Source organism: Hippichthys cyanospilos, chromosome 1 (assembly GCF_059441005.1).
Source record: "Hippichthys cyanospilos isolate Australia breed blue-spotted pipefish chromosome 1, RoL_Hcya_1.0, whole genome shotgun sequence".
Lineage (NCBI taxonomy): Eukaryota > Metazoa > Chordata > Actinopteri > Syngnathiformes > Syngnathidae > Hippichthys > Hippichthys cyanospilos.
In genome coordinates this window covers 34,947,501-34,966,188 of record NC_142369.1, presented here as the reverse complement: position 1 = coordinate 34,966,188, position 18,688 = coordinate 34,947,501, and the positions used below count along the sequence as shown (strand labels likewise).

Genomic DNA, 18,688 nt, shown 5'->3' with positions numbered 1-18,688 from the left:
CGGTGTGACAGCTGCCAGCGGATGAAGAATTGGAGCAGGGACATGGAACACAGACAGTCGAGGCAGTACTATGGCTGCGGTAATGATCTGTCTTGCACTGCTCACAATTGTTCCCCTGGGTGTTGCCCTCACAGTTCAAACACACACCTGAGGAAATATATATACATACATATTTATTTAACAGAGGGTGAAATATACATAACTTAAAAAAAATAAGTATTAGCAATGTGACAAGGAGCCGCCATCTTAGTGTAAAAAAACATAAAAAACATAAAACATAAAAAAACAAGCACTCAGCAGGACACACACACACACACATTTTATATACATATATATACATATATATATATATACATATATATATATATATATATATATATATATATATACACATATATACATATATATACATATATACATATATATATATATATATATATATATATATATATATACATACATACACACAATTTAATTTGTGCCTCAATGCATCCTGATAAACAGCACATTAAAATAAAATGTGAGAACAAACAAAAAAAGACCAAAAGAAGCAAATAAAAGAATTGTCAGTATATGTTCAGTCCAATGAAATTTGCTATATATGTTCTAAAGAAAGTAGGAAGAAGTATAAAACGTATCTGGTCCTACTCCTTGTATTCTATTATGGATTAAAAAGAAGGAAATCGACGGTGATATGTTGCAATGTTGTGTTATGTGCAATTACTTCTGTTCAACTGTTACAAAAACGTTAAAGTGTTAAAAAAAAGTGAGGTTAAGTGAATATTCAATTTCAATATTTAATGTTAATTCATTTTTGATATGCATGTTTCAAATTAACCAAAACACATGCTTAAGATAGCTGAAATTAAAATAAAAAAAGCAAATGTTAAACACAGAACTGTTTGTATTTCCATTAATTGCTGTTACAGTGGGCCCCCGGTTTACGAATCCCGTCTTACATATTTTTCATCTTACAACGTGGACCGCGGCGTTTTTTTTGTCCCTCACTTAAACAAAAACCTTTCTTCTTACGAACCATCCAACATGCCGGTCAGTGTGTCTGCACTATTTTTTTTTCGCTTTGCTGCATCAACAAAAACAACTTTTCTCGCATGTCACGGAAATGCCGATATGCTATTGGTCGATTAAGGCAGTCACGGAGATGCCGATATGCTATTGGCCGGCGTCACGTCAATCACAGACATGCCGATATGCTATTGGCCTAACTCCCTCATCTTGCTTGATGGCACAAGCTGGTCGGTGTGTTCTGAAGACTTTGCAAATTTTTATCTGTTAGACATGGCTTCTAAAATTGCAAGTGGCGGTAAAGGAAGAAGTAAGAGGATGATGACATTAGAAATGAAGCAGAAGATAATAAAAAAAATATGAAGGAGGCGCACGCATAGTTAACCTTGCTAGTGAGTATGTCTGTAACCGCTCGACAATCGGTACAATTCTCAAGAACAAGGAAACCATTAAAGCAAGCAAGTGTTATAAGGGCATGACTTTCCTTGCCAGGGGACGGATCTCGGTCAACAACAAAATGGAGAGGCTTCTTCTATTATGGATCAAAGAGAAGGAAATCGCCAGTGATATGTTCTCATTTAAAAAAGTTCTCGTTTAAGGAAAAACAAAAATTCTGCGGGTTCGTTTAAGAAAAAAAAAAAATTCTGCGGGTTTGTCTGCTCCCCTCTGCCTCTACCCCACCACCAGCTCAAGTCACGTCGCCCCAAAGGTAAATGTCGTTTTCCTTTGTATATTTATGTTATTTAATTGAACTGTACAGTAGATAATGTTACTAATTTTTAATATGTGTATAAAGTCGTGATAATTTTACCCAAGGTTTTTGCACGCGTTGCACGCATTCACTAATTGACATAGGTTTGGATTGCCCGTCATACGGCGAATTCGAGTTACGAGTCTAGCCGCTGAACGGATTAAGGTCGTAACACGGGGGCCCACTGTATATGTAAATGGTTGTACTACATGCTCAATGATATCTTTAATTAATGTCACATGAATGTTAAAACAATCTGTGGATTTTTAATTTTTTAATGTTTTGACAATATTTAGGATTGATGTGTCTTTTACAGCACTGAGGAACATAGTAGAGGGATTATTTTTCACATATTTATTTAATTCAATCTTTTTTATTGGCTCACAAATTTCATTGGCTAGTTTACTTCCTATGTCAATGAAATATTTGTTAAATTAATTTGTTATATCTGATATTTTGTTAATTGTTATATTATTTTCATCCATTTTTGTGTAAGAGGGGGACAAAAAAGCGCCGCGGTCCACGTTGTAAGATGAAAAAATATGTAAGACGGGATTCGTAAACCGGGGGCCCACTGTAACAGCAATTAATGGAAATACATTTCAGCGAACAGTTCTGTGTTTAACATTTGCTTTTTTATTTGAATTTCAGCTATCTTAAGCATGTGTTTTGGATAATTTGAAACATGCATATCAAAATTGAATTGACATTAAATATTGAAATTGAATACTCACTTAACCTCACTTTTTTTAACACTTTAACGTTTTTGTAACAGTTGAACAGAAGTAATTGCACTCTTATGCTGCGTTCAGATGAAGCGTGTCGTTTACGCTCTACGCGAGGCGTTTTGTCGCAAGGTCAAGATGAAGTTGACTTTTCACACAATAGTATCACGCGAGGGGAGGGGAGTGAGCTTGCTGTGCACTTTACAGTGGATCCGGAAAGGAAGAGCATTGCTGAGAATATTACCTTTTCCGGGATATGGCAGAGCCTATATTTTCTCCGACAGCACCTTTATTATTTTTTTTTTTTACACTGCGTGTCCCTAGCTTTCACAGCAATACTCGTCTGCCAAAAACAAAGTTTCAATGTCGCAATCAAGTGACCAATACCGTGCTAAATACTGTACTGTCATTGCTGCACTATCGTTAGCTTAGCACAGTAACTACAGTTCAACAGCTGTTAAAAAAAGGAAGCAAACGCTGCACAGTTGTCCCAAGTTCTCCCTTCCGCATTTCTACAAGCCAGGTGAGTGCTCTTGCTTGGCTCCGTTTTGTATTGAAAGCTCAGCTGGCCGTGTTGGATAGTTCCCGGTGACCGCAAAGCAGCCGCCATGATTCGTTCCTGCCCCCTGCTTGAGACGTTGAACGTTCCCGAAGCTGATTGGCTGACGCGACACGACACGTGACAAAAGTTCCATCTTTTGAACTTCTCGCGTCACGCGTAATTACGCGCCGCGCATCGCTCCATTGCGTCCATCGCGTCGCTCGACGCGTCATCGCGCCCATTGTGCGAACTCCATTGACTACATTACAAAACCTACGCTCTTCGCACTCCATCTGAACGCGGCAGTAGGTGCAAATTACATTTGAAACACAAAAAAATATCTCACCATGGCAGTTTAAGATTTATAGAATTTATAGAACACAATAACAGAGAAATGAACAAGTAATCATCATATCAACAAGTGCAGGGCTCATTTAAAATATGAAATTAGTAACTATAAATGCTGATTGGATAATTAATGGTTATTATTCTGGATCGAAAACTTAAAAAAAAAAAAAAAAAAAAACGTTTTCAGACTTATTGTAAATGAAAAATGACTTGTCCGCATGAGTGTGATGGGTGAAACTGAGATCTGGAGTGCAGGACAAAGGCCAGGTGTGGCTCTATGGCAGTAGTATGGATGCGCAAGATGTCTTGTAAGTGAGAGTCCATAGCATTTTCTTACCAAATGCTCGCATCTCGGAAACTTGTCCTCATCCGGCTGTCAGTAAAAGTTGGCGATATAAAGCTGCTGGTGCTGACCGCAGCTCACTGCGTCACACTGCAGCTCAACTTTCCTCCTTTTGTTGATTGTCACCATTTTAGAAAATTAGGGGCTCATAAAGTCTACTCATATACTAATTTTTTGTTCCTAATTGAGCCTATAGATGGCAGCATTTAGCACACGCAGGTAACAGCGCTGCTGCCCAATGTAATAATTCTCCATGCGGGCCAGACGTTATTGATTTTATGACGGAGGCTACGGGCCGGATGGAAATTGACCAAGGGCCGCATTTGGCCCCCGGGCCGGACTTTGGACATGTCTGCATTAAACATTCCATTATATTATCCATAGCAAAGGTCGACCCACCAATCTCATTTCCTCTTAATGATTTATCCACATATAGTGCAAATCCTCCTCCTGTCTTGTTTGTCCTGTTCATTGTAAACAGTTTGTAGCCTTCCATTTTCACTTCTCTTCTCTTGTCATTATCTAGCCATGTTTCTGATATTGCTATTATTTGAAATCCTTTCATCTTACTTAAGCGTTCTTTAATATTGACTATATTTTTACAGAGACTTCTGCTGTTAAAGTGTATGATTGAGAATGCTTTATCCATGCTTATTTGATTGCTAACTTGATCATTTGTGTAATAAATTATGAGTTTATCATATCAAATACAATATCTCCTCTATTGTGTGCTGCTTTTAATTGTGAAAGAAGGAGTTCTTTCCTTTTTTGGCGGGTTTGCTTCAGTAAAGTCCTCATTGATATGTATGTTGGATTCCTTGAGATGTTTTGTTCTCTGTAAAATCCTTTGTTTATCTTTGTATTTTTTCAAGTCTAACTATGATCTGCCTGGGTCTGGTCCTTTCAGGTTCAGATATCCCAATGCGGTGAATTCGTGCAAAATTAATTTTATCTTGCGGCTGTAATTTTTCTTTAAACAGTTTTGATACATTACTTTTGATGTCAGTCCATGATGTTTCCTCTATTTCGTTGTATATGATGATTATATACACACACACACATACACACACACACACACACACTCACATATATATATATTTGGGGTGTAAATCTTTTACTAATAAAATGATCCGATTCAAATCTTGATTCACAGGCTACGATCCGATTCAGGGATGATTCATTAAGACAAGTAAACGATTCGATTCAATACAAATTAACGATAATGTCAATGGGGCCCATGCACGTGTATATTCACCTTTTGAATTTAGTGTCCAAGAAATAATAATATAATGTACTGAAATGCAAAACTGGCAGGTTTGTAAATATTCCTGCTAATACACTGAGCTGAGGTTAGATATATATATATATATATATATATATATATATATATATATATAGATATATATATACAGTCGGCCCCCGGCTTACGAGCACCCTGATTTACGAACAATTCGCCTTACGAGCGTGGATCAGGGAGATTTTTGTCCTCCGCTTACGAACAAACCTCTCGCCTTACGAGCAATTCGACATGCCGGCCATTGAGTATGTAGAAATGTTCTCGTTTAATTGCGTCAATAAAATCAACAGTAGCGACATCATCAATCATCAGTAGATACTTGTGGCAGTAACGTGAACGCTATTGGTCTTACAACGTCACACTGACTGTCTCACTCACGGTGTCTAAATATATATTACCATTTAAGTGTAGTGTTTGTACAGCTAAAGGGAAAAACAGCTGACATGAAATTAAATGTGCCGATTGCAGGACAAAGAATTGTCATTGGTTTAAATGTGTGTTTTTTTTTAATTAATTGTCAATACATTCCAACCGTTTAAAAAAAAAAGTGCGAATAATTATCAGTCAGTCACGGAGATGCGAATATGCTATTGGTCGATTAAGGTCACCCGGTCTCACTCACGGAGATGCTATTGGCCGGCGTCACACGTCAATCACAGAAATGCCGATATGCTATTGGCCGAACGCCTTTATCTAGCTTGAAGGGACAGGATGGAAGGAAGCAGAGAAAATGAGTGAAAAACGGAATGTTGTGAAGACTTTGCAAACTTTATCTGTTAGACATAGCTTCTAAAATTACTAGCAGCGGTAAAGAAAGAAATAAGAGGATGATGTTTTAATATCTGCGTGATTTGCACCCTGACTGAAAGAGTTACTGTAACACTGTAAGACCAATAGCATATCCATCGCCGTGTTAATTTAGAACGTTGGACTCTGCTCCATATGCTTACACCCAGCTCAAGTCTCGTCGTTTCAAAGGTAAAAGCTATTTATCCAATGTATTTATTATAAAATGCAAGTGTGCAGCAGATTATGTCACTCAATTTTAATATATGTATACAGTGTGTCGTTTTTACCTAAGACTTCTGCGCGCGATGCACGCATTCACGAATTAACATGGGTTTGGATTGCCCGCTATACGAGCAATTCGAGACACGAGCGTAGCCGCTGAACGGATTAAGTTCGTAACCCGGGGGCCCACTGTATATATATATATATATATATATATATATATAAAAGTCAGTTGCCAATTAAAGGCAAAAAATAACTTCAAATTTCAGGTGTGACTATCATTGAAGATTCTGGTTTGTAAGACGTGATTCCTCAATTCCCAGGCTGGGGAAATATGGTGAGCCGTAATCGTCACATACGAGTTGGTTGCACACGAAGTCCACGCATCCGTGGTGATTGCCACCTTCTCTGCTTGGGAAAGTTCTTGTTTAACTTCATCCTTTAACTTCTTGTACATTTCAGGGACACACTTCTCAGAAAATTGCAGTTGGGACGGTATCTTGTACTTGCTCGAGTGTTTTTATCATCTCCCGAAAGCCGTCACTTTCAACAACACTATACGGCCATAATTCTTTGGCAAAGAATCGAGCGATAGACGCCGTTATTGCCTTGGATCTTGTTGAGTTGTGACATAATTGCGGCTGGAAAAACTCTTGGATTTTTTTGTGTTTGTCCGGCGCGCTGTTGTTTGTGCTGTATTTGGGTTAGCTGTGCTAGCCACGCTAGTATCCTGCTCACCAGTGTCTGCCCCCTCCGTGTCGTCTCACCAGGTGGGTGCTCAGATTTGTTGTGCTCCCTGTGTATTTGATGGTGGCTCTGCAGAGTTTGCAAATCGCCTGTGTCACGTTCTGTCTGTTTTTTGTTGTGGGTTTAGGGTTGTTTAGTTTCAGTTATAGGTTCTCTGTGTTTCCCCCGCGTGTCGTCACTGTAATTAGCCTCACTTGTCACCCATGTGTTCCAGCCTAGTGTTTCCACCAGTCAGTTTTCCCCGCCCCTTGTTGTTCCCAGGTGTCTTGCGTCTCTTGATTAGTTAGGATAGTATTTAAGTTCCAGTGTTTTGCCCTGTCCCCTGTCGGGTCATTGTACGTCTTACCCCTGCTGTCTCGCCTCGCGCTGCCCTGATCCCATCCTTCCTGTGCTGCCTCCAGTTCCTTGTTGTCCCAGTACGTTTCAGTTTAGCGCTTTTGTTTGTACTTTGTATTTTTTGGTTCTTTCAACCCTGCCTTTGTTTGCCATTAAATCGACCTCATTTGAGCCTTACCCCAGTCTGTCCTGCATTTTATTGGTTCCACCTTTCCCACCTTTCACACCTCCTCAAGCCGCCGTGCCCAACCATGACAGAATGACCCGACCTAACCAGGAACCAGCAGAAAGCCCACGGCGGCGAACAAGACGCCGGCGCTGCACCACCCGCGAACGCCCTCAGCCTGCCAGCCAACTTCTGTGTTCCCCGCGTAAGCTCCCTTATCTGTTCCTCATTGTACTCTTCGTCCGAGCCCTCCTCGCACACAGCCCTTTACCCGTCCTCCACACGTCTTTCTTCTGCGCCCTACACCTGTGCGTCCGAACTCCCTTACCCCACTATTTTTCCCCCCCACGTCTTTCGCGATTCCTACTTTTTCGACACTGATGATTACTCACCGCCCTCGTTTCCGCCAGCGCACCCCCCAACACCTATTACACCTCCTCACTACTCCTCCTGATTTAGAGGATGGTTATCCCTTCGTTAAACTCCGCTCAGAGACCGGGGTCTGAATTTGTTTATCCAAATCCAAATTTTCGTTCGACAGTTTTGATTTTGATAAGGATTTTCTTTATCCTCGCTCTTTCCCATCCAAATATGTTAGTGACTCAGAGTCAGATTTAGACGATTTTGATGTCAAGCCTCCATTTAACCGCGGCCTTTACTGGGGCACCCGTTTTGCCTTCTGCCCATCCCGTGGTGGCCGACGGGGGTGCCCTAGTAAAGGTCGCCAGCCCTCGTCCTCTAAACATGGATCATCTGTCCCGGCACACCCTAATCAAGAGTCACTCCATTCCATAGCAGCCCTCACGCCACCTCGTGTTTCTTTGTCTTCACCTCGTCTCAAGTCACACCCTCCACACGCACTCCCGCCCGTTCCGGTCAAGTCTGCCCGTTGCATTTGTGTTCCCCAAGCTCCCTGACGGCAGGCTAATGTGGCTAGCGCCCCTGTCCCTAGTCTCCAGCCAGACAAGATGGAAGCCCACGTCCTGGCTCCACGGCCACAGTGCGCCCCCGTCATGGCTCTGCGGCCACAGTGCGCCCCCGTCACGGCTCCGGGGCCACAGTGCGCCCCCGTCCCGGCTCCACGGCCACAGTGCGCCCCCGTCACGGCTCCGCGGCAACTGAGCGCCCCCGTCCCAGACCCTGTGGTCCTGCCACTGATGACCCCAGATCCCGAGTCCCATGTCACGCCGCAGTCGGTGTCTCCTGAGTCCAACGTCACGCCGCTGCTGCAGCCCGCTTCCGAGCCCGCTTCCAAGCCTCACGTCAACCCACTGCCCGCTCCCGAGTCGTACATCACACCGCAGTCGGCGTCTCCACCGCTTCACGTCACGCCGCATTCGCCGTCTCCCGAGCCTCACGTCACGCCACAGTCGGCGTCTCCCGAGTTCCACATCACACCGCAGTCGGCGTCTCCCGAGCCTCATGTCAAGCCGCAGTCGGCGTCTCTCGAGCCTCACGTCAAGCCGTCGGCCGAGCCGCTGCAGATGCCCTCCGAGCCGCAGGCCGAGCCGCTGCAGATGCCTTCTGAGACGCAGGCCGAGCCACTGCAGATGCCCCCCGAGCCGCCATCTTTCGAGCCATACGTCCAGCCACTCTCCAAGTCCCGGGTAATGCCACAATCATTTCTCTCCAAGCTGCCAGTCACAACACCACTGCCGCCTCCCAAGCTGTCAATCAGGCCTCGGCATTCTCCCTCCGTTCAGGTCAGTCCCTTACGATTACTAAAGTCTCTGGTCCATCCCCAGCAGTCTGGGATTTCAAAGCTTCAGCAGGAGTCAAAGCGCCGCCAGTCAAAGCTCAGCCACAGCCACTCCTGCCGGCACCACGGTGGCCAGTCAGCCTCCGAAGGTTGCCTCGTCCCCAGGTCAGTCATTACTGCCTGTGGCATGTCCCAGTGGCCAAGCCCAGTTGACACCGACCGGGCCTCCGCCTGTCGGCGCCCAGCCGACGCCTCCCGGTCTCCGCCCGTCGGCGCCCAGTCGACGCCACCCGGTTCTCCGCCAGTCGGCGCTCAGCCAACGCCACCCGGTTCTCCGCCGGTTGGCAACCAGCCGAAGCCGCCCGTGTCCCCGCCGGTCGGCAACCAGCCGACACCGCCCGGATCTCCGCCTGTCGCCGCCCAGCCGACGCCTCCCGGGTCTCCGCCGGTCGGCATCCAGCCGACAGACGCCCGGGTCTCCGCCCATGGACGCCCAGCCGACGTCGCCCAGGACGGGTCTTCCTCTGCTGGCACTCAGCTGTCGCTGCCCGGGTCTTCCTCTGCTGGCACTCAGCTGTCGCTGCCCGGGTCCTCCTCTGCCAGCGTCCGCCTCGTCTGGTGTCAAGGAAGCCCTCCGGACTCTCATCGCTGGGCCCGCCTCCTCTGGCGTCATGGACGCCTTCCGGACTCTCGTTGCCGGGCCTGTCTTTTCTGGCATCCCGAACGTCCGCCGACTCTCACCACAGGGTCCTCCTCGTCTGGCGTGTCTGACGCTCACCGCTGGGCCTGCCTATTCCGGCGTTCCGCATGTCCTCCAGACCCTCCAAGCCAGATGAGGCGGGCCCGGCGATGGGCCTTACCCCAGTCTGTCCTGCATTTTATTGGTTCCACCTTTCCCATGTCCTGCACCTCCTCAAGCCACCATGCCCAACCATGACAGCCTGACTTTTGTCAAGCTTTCCATTTTCCTTTAAAAATCCAAACGATATCCATACTTTGGATTTCAGATGAGGAGCGCTGAATATTTGGTCCGCATCATCCGCCATATTACTGCACGCTCTACACAGCCAACGTTACGGGTTAAATGTCAACACTGAAATCTCATAACAGTTTCTACAAAGCTTAGCCAAAGAGCAGAGCATAACAGGTGAATTGGACATACTAAATTGTCCTTAGGTGTGATTGGGCGCGTGATTGGTCGTTTGTCTCTGTGTGCCCTGCGATTGGCTAGCAACCAGTTCAGGGTGTCCCCTACCTACAGCCCGAAGCCAGCTGAGATAGGCGCCAGCAAGCCTGCGACCCCTGTGAGGATAAGCGGCTATAGAAAATGGATGGATGGATGGTGTTCATGGAATTAACAGGAGGTGCAGTTCAGTGGAAACAATTAGAAAACCCTCAAAACAGGACTGGTTTTACATGTGGAGATCACTTCAAGTTTCTCCCTCTTGATCTTTTTTGGCTGGTAATTATCTCTACTGGCAGTATGAGGCGATTCCTTAACCATACAGAAGTTTTACAGGTTGTCCGACTTCTCCAGGATGGCACATCCACACGTGCAAGAAGGTTTAATGTGTCTCCCAGCACAATCTCCAGAACATGGAGGAGAAATCAGGAGGCTGGTGGTTATTCTTGGAGAGCTGAACAGGGCCGTGGAAGGTCCTCAACCCTTCAGCAGGACTGATACCTGCTCCTTTGTGCAAGGAGGAACAGGCTGAGCACTGCTCATGCCCTTCAGAATGACCTCCAGAGGGCCACTAGTGTGAATGTCTCTACTCAAACAATCAGAAACAGAGATAATCAAGAAATACGAACTTAGCCTAGCCTAGAATACTCTTACTAGGGAATATGGGCATAACAAGTGCCACTCAAAGGTAAATAAATCCTTTCAATATTTTTTATTTATGATGTTTTCAGATTGTATACATGTATATTATATATATATATGTAGCACTTACTATACTATTTTGGTAGCAATTTTTAATATGTATTAACAATTTTGATGTTTCTACCTGGGGTTCTAAATGCATTAGCTATTTAACATAGGTTTGGATTGACCGCCATATGGTGAATTTGTCTTATGAGCCCAACCGTGGAACGGATTAATCTCGTAACACGGGGGCCCACTGTATATGTACATACATATTTTATATATATATATATATATGTGTGTGTGTGTGTGTGTGTGTGTGTGTGTGTGTGTGTGTATGTGACCATCCGCCCGCAAGATCTTTTTCTGTGCTCAAAATCCATCATATTTTTATGCGTTCAATTAACACAAATATTGATTTGAAAGTATGCGTTCCTTTCAAAAATTATGCGTCGAGGATGCAGGGATGCTGGCAAACAAGAGCACTGTGTACTGTATGTGTAAACTGTATTGGAGTATTGATGTTGAAGAGCTTTGGATGTTTGTTAGTGCGTGTTTGGTGTGTATAGAGTTGGAAAATTTTGTGTATTGTTTTGAATGGCGTACTGCTATATCTGTACATCTTGTTTGATTTATTTGTTTTGTGATCATTGGGGCCTCCCTTGAAAATGTGATGGTTCATCTCAAGGAGTTCAAATGAAATCTTGTGTTCTTGAGTGCACTGTACTGTTTCGATGAGGAAAGTCCTCAGCGAGAACTGTAAAACCTTAGTTAATCCAGAGCACGGTGAACATTGAGCCTGAGTGAGGCCTGAGAAGTCCATCTGTTCATGCATAATAACAGCAAGACAGATGGCTTTTAAACCGCCGCCTCACCACCCTATCACAACCATTATCATGGACCCGGTCACCTTCCGTCCTTCAAGCAACGCATAGGTAACGAAAAGCCTGCATGCTAGGAAGTGAGGCACAATCCTCCTCAAGAGGATAAATTTGAACTAAACTCTCTCATCTCCAGTCCACTTAGTGCGCCACCTTCTTGGCCGGATCAACCTTGAAAACTGTGGTATTTTCTGGTTAAATAAACTCTCCTTTCCTGCATAAAATGTAGTGATGTTTGCAAGACCAAGAACCTTTTGTTTCCTGATTTGCTATGTCCGTGTCCGTGTCCTGTTTTGTTTTTGTTTTGGTTTATTCAAATACATTTTTATCCTTTAAGAAAATATGTCCAAAAAATGTTTTATATTTCAATAATTCGGACATGGAAGATGAAGTGTTTTGAGCAGAAGTTGGAAGGAACTTGAAACAGGGATGGCCAATTGGCTGTCTCCCTCAGGAGCAATGCCTTCTTTCGCAGATAAGCTGTCTATAATATTTGTCCTGTTCCATGGCTTGTGAAACACCTCCTTCCATGAACATCATTGCCTTGGTATGAAGGCTTCAAATGATGCACTGATTCACATTTAAAATGGTATCGAACTGCCAATCAGAGTGATCAGTTATCATCGACAGCCGACACAATTTTGCATATTGCAATCGTTGGCCCCTTCTTTAAAATGATATCTAGGTGCACGACTACCAATACCAAGTATGGGTATCGGGCAGAAAGCTGGCCTTATTTCAAGGTATAAGTACTTGCCATGGCAGCATATACCAGGATCGGCCACTCTCTTGGAACTGATTTAGCTTTAGAAAAGGCCTTAGAAACCTTGGAAAAGGTGTGTAAGAAGTCAACAGTCACATCAAATACACAAAGCGCTGTACGCAAACTGCTGATTCTTTATTATAACACACCGATCAAAGCAGAATGTCTGGCAATGGCAGAGATGGCGACACCCACACATTGTGACTCTTTTGGGATGATCAAAGGATTTTACCTGCGCTGAGCAGTAGCATGATGAAGCTAGATGCTAATGCTAATGTGAAGATTGTGTAGTGTTCCACTTTCTGTCACTGAAGCAATCAGCAAGCTATAAGATGACAAATACAATATCTAGACTGTTGGCAGTAGACTTACCTGACTGTGGATGGCAGTAGTTGGTATGATTGTGACACTGGCAGGGCTGGCATCCAGTGCTGCTGAAGTGGAAGAAGCCTGGGTGGCACTCGTCACACTTGGGTCCATAAACTCCTGCCTTGCACATGCAGATCCCTGAGCTGGAATGGTAGTACAGAAGATGTTTTCTTAACACGGTACAAGGTGTGAAAAGGAAACTATCATCTACAATAATAATCGTAATTACAAACCTAAATTTCCCAGAAATTTGAGTAATACTCTAAAACACAACACCATCATTTGGAAATCCTGTACTATATTTGATTGAAAACACTACATGGAGAAACTCTTTAATATCAAAAATGATAAACCTTGTTTTTTTTCCCCCTCAAAATATTCACTCATTTTGAATTTTATGACATCAGCATCAAATTCTTTTGGTGTCTCCTATACATGGTAACACAGAAAATACTAGAATCTGACCCTTAAAAATCAAAGGTGCTTCCTTTATACAGGTGTGTCCTATATTTATGCTCCAAATACAGGACACACCTGAGTAAAAGATGCACCCTTGATTATGATAAATATACTGGTCTCGGCCACTTCAACTCAGATTGGAATGAATTTGATCCTTTATCTAAAATGCATTTGACACTTTTGCACTACAATATACTGTATTGAGACAATATATTTGAATGTCAGTATAGTATCAGCATAAGATGTATTATAAAAATACTGAATTTCGTTCTCTCACTTCTGTAAATCTACACAAGGGTCTGAGTACCTCCCTTTTCTTCTTCAACCTCTGTCCCATTGCACAAAATTAGCTCGAGCTTTGATGCAGATTCCAAACAACCTCGCCGGCATTATGTCATCTACATTATAGACACTTATTGTTTAAAACTCCACAATGTGTTAACTTTGCTCTCTGAATTTATTGCAGCCTGTTGAGCCTGCAAGGGTTCTCCTCCCAGATGCAGTTTCTTCTCAAGCTTTCGTTTTTTCCCAGATGGTCTTGAGTTTTCCATGTCCTGCTAGGAGCTTGGCTCAGGAGATGTCATTGTGATGTTGTGCATTCTCTTTATTGTCAAGTCTTTTGAGACTCTGTCCTGAATTTGGTACAACCCAACGACCATGTGAGACACACCACACATAATTCTTTGACTATGTTGCTACCTATTGATGAGCCTGAGAAGATATGCACACACACGGACACACACACACACACACACACACACACACACACACACACGCATGCACAAGCGTACACACAGGCACACACAAGCATGCACACGCCCACAACTGCATACAGAAGTACAGTGATCCCTCCTACTTCGCGGTCTCAACTATTGTGGTCTCAGTACTTCATGGGGTTTTCCAGGAAAAATTAAAAATATTTAAAAATAAAACAATAATAAAAAATAATTTAAAAAACACTGCTGCTACTGGTGTTACTCCTCCTCCTAAAGCTTCAGAGGAGCTCTAAGGCTCTTCACTACGACCTGTGCAAACAACACATCACGGCACATCACCCTGCACAGGTCTTTCATTGTCGTCACCATCAGGGGCAATTGTAAGTGTAACCTGTCATTTATTTTTGTTTATTTTCCTCTCACTTCATTTATCATTTTCATCCATTCCACCTTTATTAATATTTATATATGTTATATTGAATCTTTAAGGATTAATTTGTTTGTTCTAATACAGTATTTATACTACGTATATAAGGTACATTACACTGTCTAATTTAAATAGGATGTTAAGATATGTATTTACAGGTACATTATACAGTATTCATTAAATAACTAAGTAATATTAGTTAATAACTAAGTGATATTAATTATTTAATGAATATACAATAATGTTAATAATGTTAATAAGGATAATGAAATGTCAAATAATAGGAGAAAGGAAATAAAATACGCAAAAAATACAAAAAAAGAGGATAGTTTATGGTTACTGTGGCTATATTGGGGCATTGATCGAAAGCTAGGGACAGATACCCTACTTCGCGGATTTCAGACTTTGCGGGGGGTTGACACCCCCCATTAACAGCAAAGTAGGGGGATCACTGTACACGCAATTTTTAACAAAAAAGGTTGACCAGCCTGACACTGTCATGGGTGACCCCGAGCCCGAACAGGATAAGGACCCTGACCGACAATCGAGGGGTTGAGTTCAAAGAGTTTATTATAACAGAAAGTGCACGTCTAGCGTGGTAAACAAGGTGTCCAAAAAGAGAACGGGAAAATACAAACAAAACTCACAAAGTACCAAATAAGGGAGAGACGAGAAAGTCTAGGTGGAATCAGTTCGACTGAGAAGGAAGGCAACAAGGGGGCGGAGGCTGCAGGAGAGCGACGAGCAACAAAGTAACAACAGAAAACATTAAGCGAGCGAAATACAACTAGAGCAAAGTACCAACCAAAAGATCCCTAGAAAGGACTCGGGGCAGGAGATTTCACTGGGCGCACAGAGTATGGCAAAGGAATAACCCTGGGTCGCTCTCCTGTAGCGGCCAGCCTTAAAAAGACCCTGATGGGTAATGGGGAACAGGTGCGCAAGGCTGGTGACCCCACCCCCTCATGGCACAATTGAACTCTGCTTAGGCACAAACAATACACAAACCCCACAGAACAAACAGAAACATGACAGACACAAACCAAACTATAACAGTTAATGCAAATACTGTAACTCAACAGTTAGATAAATGATATACTCAGATTATTATGAATCCAGTGTGTTCATCCTCTTGTATACATTGTCGTCTTGTAGTCACATCTCATCCATCGTCCGTCAGCTCCGTGTTTTTCTGCCGCCTGTCGGTTAGTGTTTGTTTTCTGTTTTGCCAGCCTGCCTGCGCCCTTAGTTAGAGTTTTTGCCGTCCTGTTTTTCCCGCTTTTGTTCCCGTTCCATGTATTGCATATGCATTATGGGCTGCTACTCTGTTATGGGATAGTATTACATTGGTTAAAAAAAACAAAACAAATGTAACAACTAAAATGTAATACTGTTCCAGTTTTTTGATATATCTTGGTCATGGTGTTTGTTGCTTTTCACACGTTCCAAGTCTTCTGATTTTCGTAAAATCAAGAAATACTGCACTGTGTTTTGCAATTTGCCCTAAAGATATTGAGATATAACTTTTGAGCACGATCGGCAAACTCGTACAGGTCATTCTTGCAGGCTTTTATCTCAACATTCCATAAAACTGACTGGTTGCATACGTTAAGATCCCAAGCACACAATTATGACAAACGGATGGCTCATGAATCAAAAGCGTAATGAAATTTGGACCTCTCAACCAGATTATAACTTGCATCAATTCTATATGTTGAATACAACACCCCAATATGAAAAATCCATGTTTGTTCAGAGAAACTACGGCTAGATCTCACCAACTTAAGATATTGTAAACACATGAGGAAGTGGAGGACAAGGTTTCAAGATAAAAAAATCTGCATGTTCTTTCACATATCAGACTCAAAGACCAGAACCAAACCCAGCTCTTTAAAAATTTGATCATGCTGTGCTTTCAAAATTGACAAAATTATCAAATAATCTCCAGTATTGATCATAGAAACTCATATTATATCATTATAATTATAAAAAAATAATCAATATGTCCAGCTCTAGAAATAGCATTTAGAATTTTAAAGTGCTTCAAAATCTGATATTTTTTCTCTTTTGTTAAAAGTGATCTTTTTATTAATAAATTTGTATATTATAGTAGATATTATAGTAGATGTAGGAGCCTCTAATTAAAATGTCAATAGCACTTGAGCATTATCCCTCCTATTGTATACTCATTCAAAATAATCTACAAGAACCACAATGCCAAGTCAAGCCAGATCAATCCTCCAACCCAGACAACGTACTCAAAATACATTATTTACACACAATGACTTCAACACAATAGAAGTAAATCAAAAGTGAATGGAAGCAATATTTGTGAGCGTGTGCATGTGTCTTCATACAAACGGGGCTTTGTTAAATAATTGCACTTAATGCAAATGAAGAGGCCTGCGGTGATGCTAAGTGGGGCGTGGACAATGCTGAATACAAGGTTGGGAAGAACAGACACATGCACCAGATGTCTCCAGATTGTTCTGAAGGAAATGGGGAATGCAGAGTGAAGGAAAATTAAAATCTAAGATTCTTTTATCAAGTTACATTATACTAGCTGTTATGTTTACCTAACACGTCGATGTTAAAGAATACACCTGGGTTTTATCATCAGAGCTCACTTTGGATAGAGAGCTTTACAAAAATATCAACAAAGAGAAAGCGAGTGAGCGGCACCCAGAACAGGCAGAAACGCTTTCAATTCCAATTTTTCTAAATCGGCTGATTGTTTCTGTGCTTTAGCCACTCTAAGGTCAATGTTAGTACGTTGCATCAATAATAGCTGTCCAGTATTTACCTAGTCACAATCATATAGTTTGTAAAGATTCCAAACCAGTCTCTGGTGTACTGCTTATTGCTGTTCTCGAATAAATAAATGTGTCACCAAGGTCATGTGAGTCAACACAACTTCTGTGAAATACAGATGGTTTGACAAATTTGTGCACTTTCACAAAAATAACACAAATTCAAAAATACAACAAATGACACTCTTTTTATGTTAACAGGCAAACATTGTTAAGTATTGTGTTTCTAGTTCAGGTCAAGTCTCAACAATACCAAATCAAAGTCAACTTGAGTATTCAATAAGATTTTGCCAAGAAAGTCTAAAATCCAAAGTCTAAAGCTCTAAATCTAACTCGAGTCAAGTCTGGTGAATCACGTCCTCCACCTCACCTCTGATAGATTAAACGAGGAACATATTCTACTATTAAATAATATTTAACTGCAATAAAAACACCAACAGTGGCTATTAAATGTGTGTGCAATAGTAGTCATTCCAAATACCTTGCGAAAGTGAACAGAATGGTTGATTGAGAGAAGTTACAAATGTTAGCAGCAAGACAGTTTAAAGCCAGTGCTCGAGTTATTTTCTAATCTATGGTTGGTCTCTGGTCAATAGAATACGCACATTTCAGAGTTTCCAGTCATCGAAGTTGTGAACAGGACTAAAACAACTGCATACTATACAACATCCGATAAAACCATGTGCCCTGGTGACTGGTGAAAATGTAACACAAATTGTTGCAGTAAACAGCCACATGCTAAAAAAAGAACAGAAAATACTAACTGCCACTGATGCTCTTTGTTGCAAATGCTCCAGTTTAACATTACTTTTCAAACATTATATTTACTTTTCAAAGAAGATAGCACATCACACTTGTGTGAAGCCACCTGCAAAGCTGGTGGTTTTGCTAACATGTATTAACAGCATATGTGACAAGAACACATGAGACACTGATCACCTTCAAACAAATGGCTTAGCGTGACAAAATGGACCATACAGGACCCCAAGGTGTCAACCATACGGCACGTGGGCTGGATTCGGCCCAGGAAAAAGTTTAGTCTGACTTGCAAGATAATTTTGTGAAGCATTAAAAAAATGAATAGGACCAAACCCATTAGTGTGCTGTCCATAATACCGAAATGACCTTGCCCTTGCACATAGTAAAGGATTTACTCAGTCATAGTTCAGTCTGATCACTTCTTTTATTACAGGACTTAAATAGAATAAACTGTTAACAGCTGCAACTAACACTCGTGCTCGATAACAAGTCTGTCAGTCCCCCTCCGCAGGTCTTCCTCAGGCCTGACAAAAACGAACATTGAAATACACAAAAAAGAACATTGAAATACACAAAAAAATCTTAATTCAATGCCTAGATGACCACTGCGACTTACAAGTGGAAGTGACCGGTAGCCACACTTGTCC

The 18,688-nt window shown here is 42.3% G+C and overlaps 1 protein-coding gene across 1 annotated transcript in view; it reads right to left on the bottom strand.

Moving 5' to 3' along the window:
* Positions 1–18,688, bottom strand: part of LOC148430208 (multiple epidermal growth factor-like domains protein 9) — a 50,642-nt gene that overhangs the window by 16,472 nt on the left and 15,482 nt on the right. Inside the window, exons 3-4 of the mRNA XM_088409422.1 lie at positions 12,874–13,013; positions 1–147 (exon numbers count right to left, since the gene is read on the bottom strand). Coding sequence (XP_088265548.1) covers positions 1–147; positions 12,874–13,013 — 287 coding nt within the window. The remainder of the gene's footprint in view (positions 148–12,873; positions 13,014–18,688) is intronic.